At 39.7% G+C, this 12,242-nt stretch overlaps 1 protein-coding gene across 4 annotated transcripts; it reads right to left on the bottom strand.

Moving 5' to 3' along the window:
• Positions 1-498: 498 nt before the first annotated feature.
• lnpk (lunapark, ER junction formation factor) lies at positions 499-11,940 on the bottom strand. 4 transcript variants are annotated; one of them, XM_073481793.1, is made up of 16 exons: positions 11,808-11,896; positions 10,602-10,673; positions 9,482-9,523; positions 8,988-9,038; positions 8,765-8,901; positions 8,443-8,501; positions 8,265-8,305; positions 7,822-7,905; positions 7,672-7,723; positions 7,338-7,451; positions 6,985-7,095; positions 6,666-6,771; positions 6,097-6,167; positions 5,764-5,934; positions 4,788-4,877; positions 3,090-3,370 (listed from the first exon to the last, which is right to left on the bottom strand). In XM_073481793.1, exons 2-16 carry the CDS (start codon positions 10,626-10,628, stop codon positions 3,165-3,167), a joined length of 1,362 nt encoding a protein of 453 aa, XP_073337894.1. In that variant the 5' UTR covers positions 10,629-10,673; positions 11,808-11,896; the 3' UTR covers positions 3,090-3,164. The 4 variants fall into 4 exon arrangements, with proteins under 4 accessions (XP_073337897.1, XP_073337896.1, XP_073337894.1 ...); XM_073481794.1 differs by having other exon boundaries at positions 6,985-7,077; XM_073481796.1 differs by lacking the exon at positions 4,788-4,877 and having other exon boundaries at positions 499-3,370; positions 6,985-7,077; positions 11,808-11,940.
• Positions 11,941-12,242: the final 302 nt, after the last annotated feature.

Here is a 12,242-nt window from a genome sequence, read left to right as displayed (position 1 = left end):
AAATCTGACCCGAGTCCTTCATAAAGAAATCCAGTCCAGCAGGATTAAACAACTGAAAGAAATTGTCCACAGGCTTGTATAGGCAACTGAGAGAGACAAGGAATGTCTAATTTTTCACGTAACGTTACAATCTGCTCACATATGGCCAATAAAAAAGTGATTAATACATTTAAATAGCTACAAATGGTTACATAGAGCCCCTTCAATCAAGTAGTGATTGTGCTTTTTAGGGGTCATATCACCTTTTCCGCTAAAAACACTGTAGCTTCTGATTAGGACACAAAGGATGGTCCAGACGTGTTGAAGGTGGGTGTTGTGGAAACCAAGTGTGCATAAGCTCAGAGTAATTTAAAAAGTTCAACCAAATCACAATAAGCAAAGATTTGTTCTCTCATCGTTAGTGGCATCAATCCTCGCTGATTGTTAAATCTGGGCCAAAACTAAATGAATCTGTGAAGCATGGGCAGCGTGGAAGAACAACAACAGAACAACTCCTGCTTTCCTTTGTTGAAAAATTTTATTTGGCGTGCCATGCGCACACTTAATGAGCCAGCATTGGCAAAAACATAACTGATAAATCTAGCAGAAAAAAAACTAAGCAACAAATGAAAAACAAACTTAAAAGACAACTTGTTGAGGAGGAAGTTTTTAAATATTACAGAGAGAACTTTATATTTCATCACCAGCAGGTATTATGGGGGGATACCACGCTTGTTAACACCGGTACCATCCAGTTAATCACAAGTCAGTAAACAGGCACAGGTACCATGATGCCTGGTGGAGGGAAGTAACAGGACAAAATCAAAATGTCAAGCTGCGGTTGAGGAGTTAGGCTACTTTAAATTCATTACATAGTCTCTCCTCAACATTCAACAAAGCTTTGTCCAAAAGCACTTTTGCTGCCATGTGCACATTCGGAAGGCGAGCCCCAAACCTTTACGCCCAACTTCTGCCAAATGATTCTGGGTTGTTGTGAAGTTTTGAGGAGGATCAGACCTGTGCAACACAGGCGATACAACATATTTACATTTTGCATAGACACTCACTATTTCTTCCAGGTTCCTACTGTGAGTGCACACATTTAAAACACTTTAAATGAATGTAAGCACATAAAATATCTCAATAAACGCCAATCTGCAGCAACTTGAAGGCTACAGAGCCCAAACCAGGCCTAGACTTTTAAATAATTGTGACAGTACGATGGCATTTATAGATTACACCTCTAATTGTTTTAAACCAAACAGTGCAGCGATACATGAACAACAGATCAAAACACAAAAAGGCCAAATAAATAAATTCAAAGAGAAACTCAGTGCAAATGGAGTCAAATAATACAGATAAAACAACAGTGCATTTGGCAAATGATAGTTCTGTTGACAACTATGATCCTAAAAGACCAGATAGAGAAATTGGCAGTTTTAGCTCCAAGTCTGTTCTTTTTTTTTTTTACACTTGCTAAAATGTTTAAAGGCTCGGTTGTTTTTCTTGTTAGCATTGCTCATCAACACTAATGCTATCCTCAAGCTAATAAGTTAGCCAAGGTTGTCAGAGAAAGATAATTCTAAAATTAACAGCTAAAATTTAATTGTACAGGTTTGCTTTTCCCATACTACAAAAAAAAAAGGCTTGGTTAGGAAAAATAATAACCCAGATTATTTCTGTAAAGTCTGTTTTTTGGGAGAGCAGATAAAAGCTGCAGGATTATAACGAATGATGAAAAGAGTCACAAACAAACACACCTATCCTCAAAACACACATGTTCTGCTGCATTACTGATGGCTGATCTGAGGTCAGTAACTGGGTGCTACACAGTGTCCATGGTAACTGCAGTAACAAGTGGGATGTTTGACATTAGTGAAAATAATTTGCTACTGACAGACTGCCTACAAGGGGGAAACAAAGGCATGGATGGTCAACAACAGTCGGTGTACTGACTTAACAGCAGCTGCTTTCTCTGGTTAGCGTCGTCCATTTACTGGAGATACAAGCACTGGTACACCCCCTCGTCTATTACTTTATATTGGCCCTTCAGAACCTTTTGCTTCTTGCAGATTTGAGTGCGGCTAACAAGTAAAACATTAGCGTTGTTCAAAAACAAACTGTAGTTTTCTGGGAAACATCTCATATCTCAGATACCACCTGTCTGGGACAAGCTGATAAACATTATAAAAAAAAAAAAAGAAAACTTAAAATCTCAGCAGGATAAAATGTGTGCATGCATCAGTGTTTGGCAAAATGTCTTTATATGAAATGTATCCAAGATCTTCATCATTATGCTGAGAACTCGTATGAGAGATGGTGAAAGCCAAAGCAGGGACCCTGAAACTTTATGGCATTCATGTATAAACTGTAAACACAATTGATGATGTCCCGATCCACAACATGTTTGTCTTCAGATGCACCTTCTTGAATTTAATGTTTGCTCACAAAGCTTAAGTGAGAACTTTTTGTACACTTTCCAGCAAAATAATAAATAGCATGTAAGTACTATACTTACATTTGCATCATAACACACTTATATTTAACTAAATGTACCGATTTACTTTAGAGCATGTTTTTGTTTTTGCTGCATCTGAGGACAAACTATTTGTAAACCAGCCGTCCTGCCTAAAATCATAACCCTTTAACAGCAGCCGACTACTTCAAACCCAAAAGAACCTTAAAGTCTAAATCATACATTAGAATACTGAAAAATTATCACCACATTAGTGACCACACATAGAGCATCGTCAGCAGCCAGCTACTCTATCGAGAAAACAGCCTCAGGATTAAAACTACAATCATCAATCTGACACCTTCCTAGTCAACCAATCAAACTGTTAAGGCCATGATATGCTGGCATCATTTTAGGCAATATTACTGGACAATTTTACTATTAAATATGGTGAACATTGCATTGTTTTTCATTGGGAATTCACATCATTTACCAAGCACATTAAGGACATAAACTCCTCTATGTGCTTTGTCTTAGCGTGATGAATGTGAAAAATGTGAGACTGATGTTTTTGGTTGAAAGGAAGAAAGATATTAAACTAATGTTGGTGAAAATCCTTGTCCACCTATATTGCTTTGAAATGCTACCTGTCTATCATGGCCAACACCAACACCATCTGTTTGGACAGAATGATCAGACATCACCGGTCCTTCTTCTGGACGCTCTTCAACTACGACGGCTGCGGTTCTGTCTCGCCTGGCGCACCGAGACTCTGCTCTGTTTCCATCTTTTCCTCCTCCTGAACCACTTCTTCTTCTACGACTTCCTCTTCCTCCTCCTGCTCCTGCTCCTGCTGCTGCAGCGGCTGCTCCTCTGATGGGGTCTCACTCTCGACTTCCTGAGTGGTCTCTTCGTCATCCCCCACCTCTTTCTCATCTGAGGAGAAGACAAGTAAATAAGATGCATACATAACCAGAAAACGAACAGAGAGAATGATCGGGGAGGTTGAAAGATAAAGGGAGCATCTGAGATAATGTGAATAGTTTGCAATACAAGAAATGATTGGGTGTTTGGAGTTAAAATCAGAGGTAATTGAAAGAGAATTAGCAGCATTCCTTTAGTTAGCGTGAACATAATTTAAACAAAAGTCGATGAACACTAGAGAGGGGAGAGTGCAGAGAACGTAACTGGCTTGTAAATCTCCCACCTCCCATCCAACAACACAAGTTCAAGAGGATAATTAAAACCCCTGTCATCATGAAAATCAATGCCAGAGGATCTGGTGTTACAGAAACCCAATATAACTACACTTTTAGAATCATTACTTCTTAGGGTTGCATCATTATTTGCACACTTTAAGATTCATTCCATTCGATAGAAAATAACCATAAATCCACACTGTGTCAAAAGGAAGATTTGAGCCCCGTTCGGACAGGATGATCAACAGTTACTAGATTTGATGGGGACCTCACTGTCCCATTATAGTAGCTTGCTTGAAACAGATGAGAACATTCAGTACACAAATAACTGAAAATAACTATCAAAACAGGTCTGAATGTGTAAAAGCTCAGATAAATACTAAAGGTGTCTGAACAGATGGGACTTCAAGCATGGAATGAAGGGCATGTGCACAAAAAAGGAGGCATTAGACGCACAAATTACAACTGGGACTTGGTAAAAAATGTGGTATGGGTAGGATTAATACAAGTGATTGGAAATCCCATAAAAACACAGGCATCTTGTCCGAATGGGGGCTAAACATCGAGATACAAATTGACACTTTATGCACAAAATATTTGACTTTTTTTAAATGAACTGACTTGACCAGGAACAAACTCTGGTCTCTTTTTGACTTAATGTAGGCATAGGTGACGAAGGTAAGGAGATATAAGGATCTAAGAGACAATTTAAAAATTTAGATTGGAAACAAATATCAATCATTTAAAAAACTTGTCTAAATATTTTGTACACACAGTGAACACCAGATCTGGGTCAAACAAATGTATTTCTTATTATACTTTTGTTTAGCATTTGCTTAAATTCATCGGGCACCAAATGTTCAGGATTAATCCATCTGGACAATGTTTTTTTCTAAATGGCAGGATGAATTTTTAATGATCTAACATTTCTAAACACTATTCCACCCAGGTCTGGCGTAGACATCCAGTAACTGTTAAAAACCATTGTTGCTTTAGTGTGATTAGAGGAAGCGATTTTGTGATAGGCGTTGGTCTGCGTTCTACAATGTTATGGATTCTACAGCGAAGAAAATCGACCCATTCTGAGGTAATCAAATCGTTCAAATCAGTTCAAATTACACCAGATCAGACAGTGCAGGGAGAGGATGGTGAACCTGGACTCTGCAGAGGTCGGTTCTGAGGGTTCTTTGGACTCTGCTGGATCTGGAAACTGTGGACCAAATTCCACGGAGCCGGAGCCTTGGCTAGAGGCAAGATCACACCGTTAAACCCACTGGTCACTTTAACGCAACACGGTAGTGTGCTCACAGGGCTGACATAGGAAATGATAACAACTAACTAGCATTTTGGGTGAGATATACACTCGCTAAGCTGCTTGCCACCCTGCATTTGTTCAAAAGAGAGCAAGCAAAGACATTAGTTTACATTTTTTCCTGCACCTGATTTGTTTACTAGGTGGATTGTGTTGCACCACCGTGACAACAAAAAAAAAAGGTCGTCAGGATTCAATTTTTCAACCGATTTCATCTGGCAAAAATTCCACCAGTTTCTCAGTTTTAAAATGATAATATCTGAAACACTCTGTTTCCTCCTGTCGCAAAGATGGTGATATTTCTGTGATGTCTCACCTCTGCTGGCTCACTGCTCACTAACAACTACAACAGGATACAAGATGACATCATTAAAGTTGGGGAAAGAATCAAACATTAAACACATAAACAAGGTCAACAGGACAGCACTGTACTAAAAAACACTGAACATGGGCGGTTAGAACATGGAGTAAGTAACATAAAGATGCACAGAGCGGTGTGAGTGTGAGAGTGTGTGTGTGTGTGTGTGTGTGTGAGTGTGAGTGTGTGTGTGTGTGTGTGGGTCTCCATCAGGGGTGAGGCGTCAAGTCTGAACCAATGTTCTCTTCATGTTTCAAATTCAGACCTAGTTTATTTTTGTCAGATCTCAGGTCAAACAATGCCTGAATATTATTTCAGTATATATAAATCAGGACAGTTACTATTTTTGTCCACAGTTACAGCAGTGGTTTGAACTTGCTTCCTTCAGCATTTTCCTCGACTTTAACATACACCCCTTTCACTGCTATCTGCTTGTGTGTGTATCTATGTTTTTCAGTACCTCCAGAGGGGGGTGCACTCTCCTCTGTCTCAGTCCCAGAACGCGGTGTTGGTCCAGGGGAACGGGACTCTGCTCTCAACCTCCTCTCGTAGCTGAACTCTGGAAGCCTGGGAGCCTGAGGACGTGTCTTTCTGGCAGGATTCAGGAAGTAGCAATAGGCACAACGGAACGCTGAGGGTTGGAGATAGAAAGAGAGGGAGCTTAGATCAGAGAGTGTGCTATTGTATAAACTATGGCTCTGCAATTTATCATCTCAAAAAATCAACTTACATTATATTCCCTTAATTAGGATGGCCCTTCTCATTACATGCAGTAGTGTGTTTATGTTCTTACCTAGATATTCAAACTCTTCTTTCAGAGCCATGCCGTTATGAGAAAAACACTGTTGGCAGATCAGAGCGTATCTATAGGAAGGAAGGAGAAACAGATGGAGGAGGAGAGAGTGTTTGATATCATACTTTAATTATATTCAGTGTATATTCCATGAGGTACATGGTAAAAGTTCCTTGTCGACTTCCACCAGTGGTTGCTTGATTACTAGAGGACTTCGGATAACCCCATGAGACATTTACCCCAGAGAATGTACTGTACTTTTCAATCAAGTCTAAACATATGGCAGAATAGGTTTGTAATCAAAGGCTCCGCATGAGTCCTGTAAGCAGGAAAAGTTGCAGGAGCAGCAGATCTGCAGATGAAGATGATGTGTGCCATCTACAGGAGAGGATATTAAATGTCTCTGCCATTCTAACACTTGTGCTGCAGGAGGGAAATGAGTGTTACAACTGCAGCTGTTTTCCTTTTCCCAGAAAAAAAAATCTGCAATCTGAATGAATGCAAGTATGGGAAGAAGTCACAAGCTACTTCAATGGAGGGTTTTACATCTTAAAAAAATGAGTCTTCACCTGTTCTGTGGTCCATCCCCTACCAGGTACTCAATGACTCGGTCCACAGCTCCCCTGTCTTTGGGTAGGATAGGTCTTGCTAATGGAGGACCTGGTGGGTGTAGGCCTGTAAAGACAGTCCACAAACATGGAAATTAACATACAGACAGATTCAGGTTTTTACATTTCAGTTCACAGACTGTGCACATGCAGGTGAAGTATGTGGGCCTTTCAAAAAAACAAACTTAAAATGCACAAGTCAGCTACAGCAGATGTGTCTTCTTCCACACACACATAGCAGCATTTTCTCCAAGATGCATTCACCGGCTTTACAACCTACCTACACCTGGTATGGGGGAGCACGGGGTCCTGGGTACTGCCCCATGGAGGACAGAGGCAGACAGAGCAGATCTCTCCGGTGGTCCTCCTGGAGCTGAGAGAAGGACAGGTTCTGTAGGGAGAGCAACACAGGATGAAGACACACACAGATGTCTAAAGGAACTCAGTCAAAGGCAACTGGACTTGCTGTTCATTCCAGTTGCATTAGACTTCGCCCATGACCTGGATTACTCAGAGTCTGCTCAGACAGACCAGAGGAGATTTCACTTGGTTGGACCCAGCATCAAAGTTGATGCACTTACAAACTGTGATACTTCATCATTCTTAATCTTCAGTATCTCTGTGACCCCTTACCCACAGGTGTGCCCCCAGGTCCCAAAGGGGGCCGGGCTCCCCCAGGAGTCATTGTCATTGCAGCCGGGGTGCCCATCGGCATGGGTCTCATTGGCATGCCTCTCTGTCGAATCTCTGCATAGGAGAGAAACATCACAAAACTTTTTTTTATTTTGCAGAGGCAAGGATTTGATTTCTCTATCCATTAATCACTATTATATTGACATGGAATCACTTTTTGTAGCTCTTCTTCAAGTCTCTGCATAACTGTGACCCAAGCTCCATCGAGCACCACTCAACAGCCTGAAAATGTGATGCTTTATCTTTTTGTTGTGTATTGATATGTGTGCTGTACCTTGTCCTGGTCGGGGAGTCATCTGAGGACGCACTGGAGTAGACTCCAGCTCCTACAACGTGACAGCAAAGAAAACAAAATAAAAGTCAAACAAGACAAAAATACAAAAGGTCACACTAAACAAACAAAAACATACACAACAGCACTCACAGCTTTCTTCTTAGCTTCGGGATCAAAGCGCTCCAGGATTAGTTTGGCATTTTTGTATGTTTCTGTCTCCATCACTTCCTCCAGCTGGAGACACAAAACAGGGAAACGTTTATTCTTTCATGCAGAATAAATCATAGTCCTTTGGTTAAAACACAAAATAAAAAATAAACTTGGCCAGAATGATTTCTCTCAGTACAAACTTTAAATTAGGACCAGAGAAAAGACCAAAAAAGATGCAGAAAATTGAATGTTAGGAGGCAGCTGAAATTAATGAGCAGCAATTCTTGTTTGATGAGTCATTGTGTTGATGGCAGGAAACACTACTTTTAGTGTAGAGAATAAGACATTTGGACTTTGAGAGTGAGGAAAAAGACAGTCACACTCTCTCTAAACTCTCCTTAAGTCAGTAAAAAATACATAAAAGAAAAGAATTGGACACTTACAATCTTTTTCTTGGCAGCTTTTAAATCTTCTAGTTTCTCAGCTAAAAAAGAAGCAGAAATAACTTATTAAAACATTATCAGGCTGTATTTGTTGTTGTAGTTTTGCACTTACAACTAAGATATCTTTTTTGTTAGCTGAATGGATAGATGGACAGGGAGAGACTGATGGACAGCTTACCGTTTCTCTCAGTGCGTTTGGAAAAAAGGAAGATCAACAATTTCCTGATGAACCAAACCCTGATGATGAGAAAGAGAAGCCAAGGGATGACGTTTTTCTTGATTATCAACTTCCAATTTAACTTTGTCAACTAACAAAAGCACTTGTTGTTGCTTACTGCACAGCTTCTCAAATTAATAGAGAATACAAAAATGCGACAACACAGTGCATAAAAACAGAGTATCAAAATAAAATCCTAACATGACACATGTAAGATGCTGTGGACCAGATAAAAAATGAAATGTCTGTACTTTGCAGAGGGTTGTGAAGGACATATACTTACAGCACAGGGTATATGAAGAAAGGCAGAGCCATGGCTAGTCTGTGCAACCATTGTTCAGGTAGGTAGAGACAGTACACGATCAGAGAGATCAGCAGGTAAAGGACTGACGAGTAGAGAAGCAACCGGCCGACCCACAGCTGCAGACAGATTCACACAAACACGGATGAGAACAAAGAAATCACACTTCAAGAATATTATTCCACTTCTTGGATATTCTGCTGACCTTTTGGAGACGTTGGTTTTTGGCTCTAAACTCCTCCAGCTCTTTAATCTCCTACAACACAGAAACAAGGAGGTGAAAGGTTATTTAAACAAACAGTGAATCTCAACTAATCATGTGTGAAAGTTCCAGGAAAACCATTTCCCTAATGTTAACTTATGTTCTACTTGCTCTTTGATCTTATTTGAAATACTCAAGTATCAGTTATAATTTCAGGTTGAAACAAGTAAACTCCAAATCCCATCTTCATTATGATAGTGACCTTTCTAAAGAAGCAGGATTAATGATGTTAACTGGATATCTTTGTTAAGTAAACACGGATTTCATGCCCCATGTTCTGTGTGGTGAGCCCAAAACTCAATCCTGCTTTTGAGACAGGCCCCAGTTCATTGTCCTTAATATCTCCAACCAAAATGCAAACTGTTACTAAAAATAAATGTTCTGTGCTATAAGCATTGTGTGAGCACATCACATCTGATACAATATTTAGTCCGTACCTTGTCAAGGCCCTCCAGCTGCTCAACTGTGGTTGGCTTTGTCTGGATTGTGGATAAAGATCAGAGAATTATCATGAGATTCATCAGGAAAATTAACACACAGCTACCCAGTGTCACACACAGCCAACAGTTTTTATACTGATTGGTTTGTCTGTAAACAATCAACCCTGTTCCTTTGACTTATCAAAGGGCCAGTTCCTGGTTAACTGAAATATCTCAGCTACATGTGATGTACCATTTCACATTTCTTGACATCCGTACCTATGTTTATCTCTTTGAATAAATGCAAACATCAAGGGTCGCACTTTCTTTCTATTGCTCAGTCTCTCCTGCCGTCTCCCTCTCCTTCCCTTTGACTCCTCTAGTATGTCTAAAAATAGCGTTTCTATAAATATGAACTTCATCAAGCTCAGGTGCAGGGTTCAGTGTGTTGTTTCAAATTGTCTCAAACACTGTCATTAGATATGAAGAGTACAAGAAAATATCTGCTATGAATCAGTGATCAGATGTAACCGTTCAAGGCTTGTGACATAAAATGATTCAGTTGTCAAAATAATTTAAAAAAGAAATAGAATAGAAATAGGTCATCTCACCTCTTTTCAATGCTGAGTGACACTTTAAGTATCAAGTGCTTGTTAAGCACATTTTCAGGAGTGTGATAACACCAAATACTGAATAAAACCAAAATATTTGAATGCTCCTGTTTCAAAAACTTGACGGGTCAGGGTAAAGGGTCAGTATTAGTGATTTTTCTGTCTGTCTACAATCACTGCCTGTATGTTTTGGAACTGGTTTTAGGATTTTGCTAATACTGGTCCAAGTACTGCATGACTTCGCCCTGTGTTACATATCTGCCAGACCTCTTAAATCCCTGTCATGACAGGCGACCTTTTAGCTCTCTCCCTGAGGAGCCCAAGCCAAGGTCTGATCTGCTAAATCTCTTCTTAAAAAGGACTTTTATTAAGAATTTATGAAACCTGTTTTAGTCTTCTGTCATACATGTTTAGTGTTGCTATTTTTGTTATTTTGCACTGTTTATATTATGTAATCTTCTCTATTGTACTAAACTTTCTTGTACTTTTATGACTCAACTCTTCCTTTTCACTCGTGCTGCACTTACCTTCCACCGGGATATCAGGCCCCCCATATCTGTAAGTTACAGTCGTCTCCTCTTTGATTCCTTTGGTTCACTCTGGAACAGAAAGTCTCTGTTAAACAACATGTCTGAGGTAAGTAAAGCATATAATCCTTCCTAGTATAGTTGCATATTTTATGCTGCTGATGTTAAACACCACATTTAAGCCCTGCTGCTACATTTACATAACATTTAAATCAACACAGGATTTAGCAAGCTGCCTATAGACTAAATGGACACAATGGTCGCCGTTGTTGATGTGGATTTATTAAGAAAGTCTCAACAAACATGGTGGTGCATGGTACTGATCTCACTGCAGCGTGGGTCTTTGCTGAAATCTGTCACATAATCCTTATCATAGCATGTTCTGTCGTATAATCAACACTAATAACTATTCACTCTACATGTCTACTACACTCACTATAAACAGCTCTCTGGATAAAGGTTTACATCTGCTCCAAAGTTATGATGTCATCCTGCAATGCTTTACCTTTTGACCAGGTATGACCTAACAGAGCATGACTCAGTAATCTTTACACATGATTCAAGTCCACATGTGGCTGCTGATGTGAAATCATGCTGTCATCAAAGCAGTGCGTTTAAGGACAATAGGAAACCAGAAAGAAATCTTAGGTGTCCTGGTATCAACATTATCAGCATAGCATACTTAACCTGTGTAAGTTACCTTAGAGGGATGACCAGACATAAATACAAGTATCATTACAACGCTAACGTTACTTTACTTTACTTTTCTTCAGACCTCTCACTGACAACACATACCTGTTGGAAGGCAAGTAAGCTATTTTCCTATTTAGCATCGCCCTTGTGATTCACATGGGACAAATAAACAGTAATATCATTACACGCTCACTGCTAATGGAGTTATAGCTAACGTTAGCTGCTCCATCAAAACACTGGGCATCTCACGCCGCTGCTAGCAAGCAACAATGACTGTATATAACCAGAGAGAGTGGTCGTTAGTCAACCCCAAACCCCTAACCTTAACTTGTACCTTTAATGTGAATTCAACACAATTATGCCAAAAAAGTGTGTGTTAACTATTGTACCTAGCTAACGTAGCTACTGCATCAATAACAATAACAGTTATCAGACTAGCACCGACAGTAACACACAGAAACCCTCTCGTTAAGGCTAATTTTCATTAAGCTTTTAATTCACATCAGTACTTACATCAGGCGGTGACACAATGTTTCTGTTAGCCGGTCATTTGGTCAACAAGTTAGCGCAGAAACAAGCAAACAAGGAGACTTTCGCTGCTCCCTGAACTGACATCTCAACTGCCACCAAGCGAGAGTTGGCGCGGCGTGGTGACGTAACCGACGTAACCAACGTATGCTAAAAGTGACGTAATCCGAGCGCAGTGAGGCGAATTGATTCCCAGAATCCTTTGCGTTGTAGTCTTTTTCAGTTTTTTGACATTTTCACTATGCTGGGAGTGTTAAAGAGTTAAGATCAAGGTGAGGAGTGCATTTAGAAACAATTTGGCAGGTTTCTGAATTAAATCAACTAAATTATTTGTTAAAAAAATAAACATAGGTAACATATTTGTAAATACAGTTAAAGAAAATATGGGAAATACTCCACAGAAACATGTAATCAATATCC

The sequence above is a fragment of the Pagrus major genome, chromosome 15, assembly GCF_040436345.1.
Source record: "Pagrus major chromosome 15, Pma_NU_1.0".
Lineage (NCBI taxonomy): Eukaryota > Metazoa > Chordata > Actinopteri > Spariformes > Sparidae > Pagrus > Pagrus major.
This window is presented reverse-complemented; position numbering and strand designations above follow the sequence as displayed.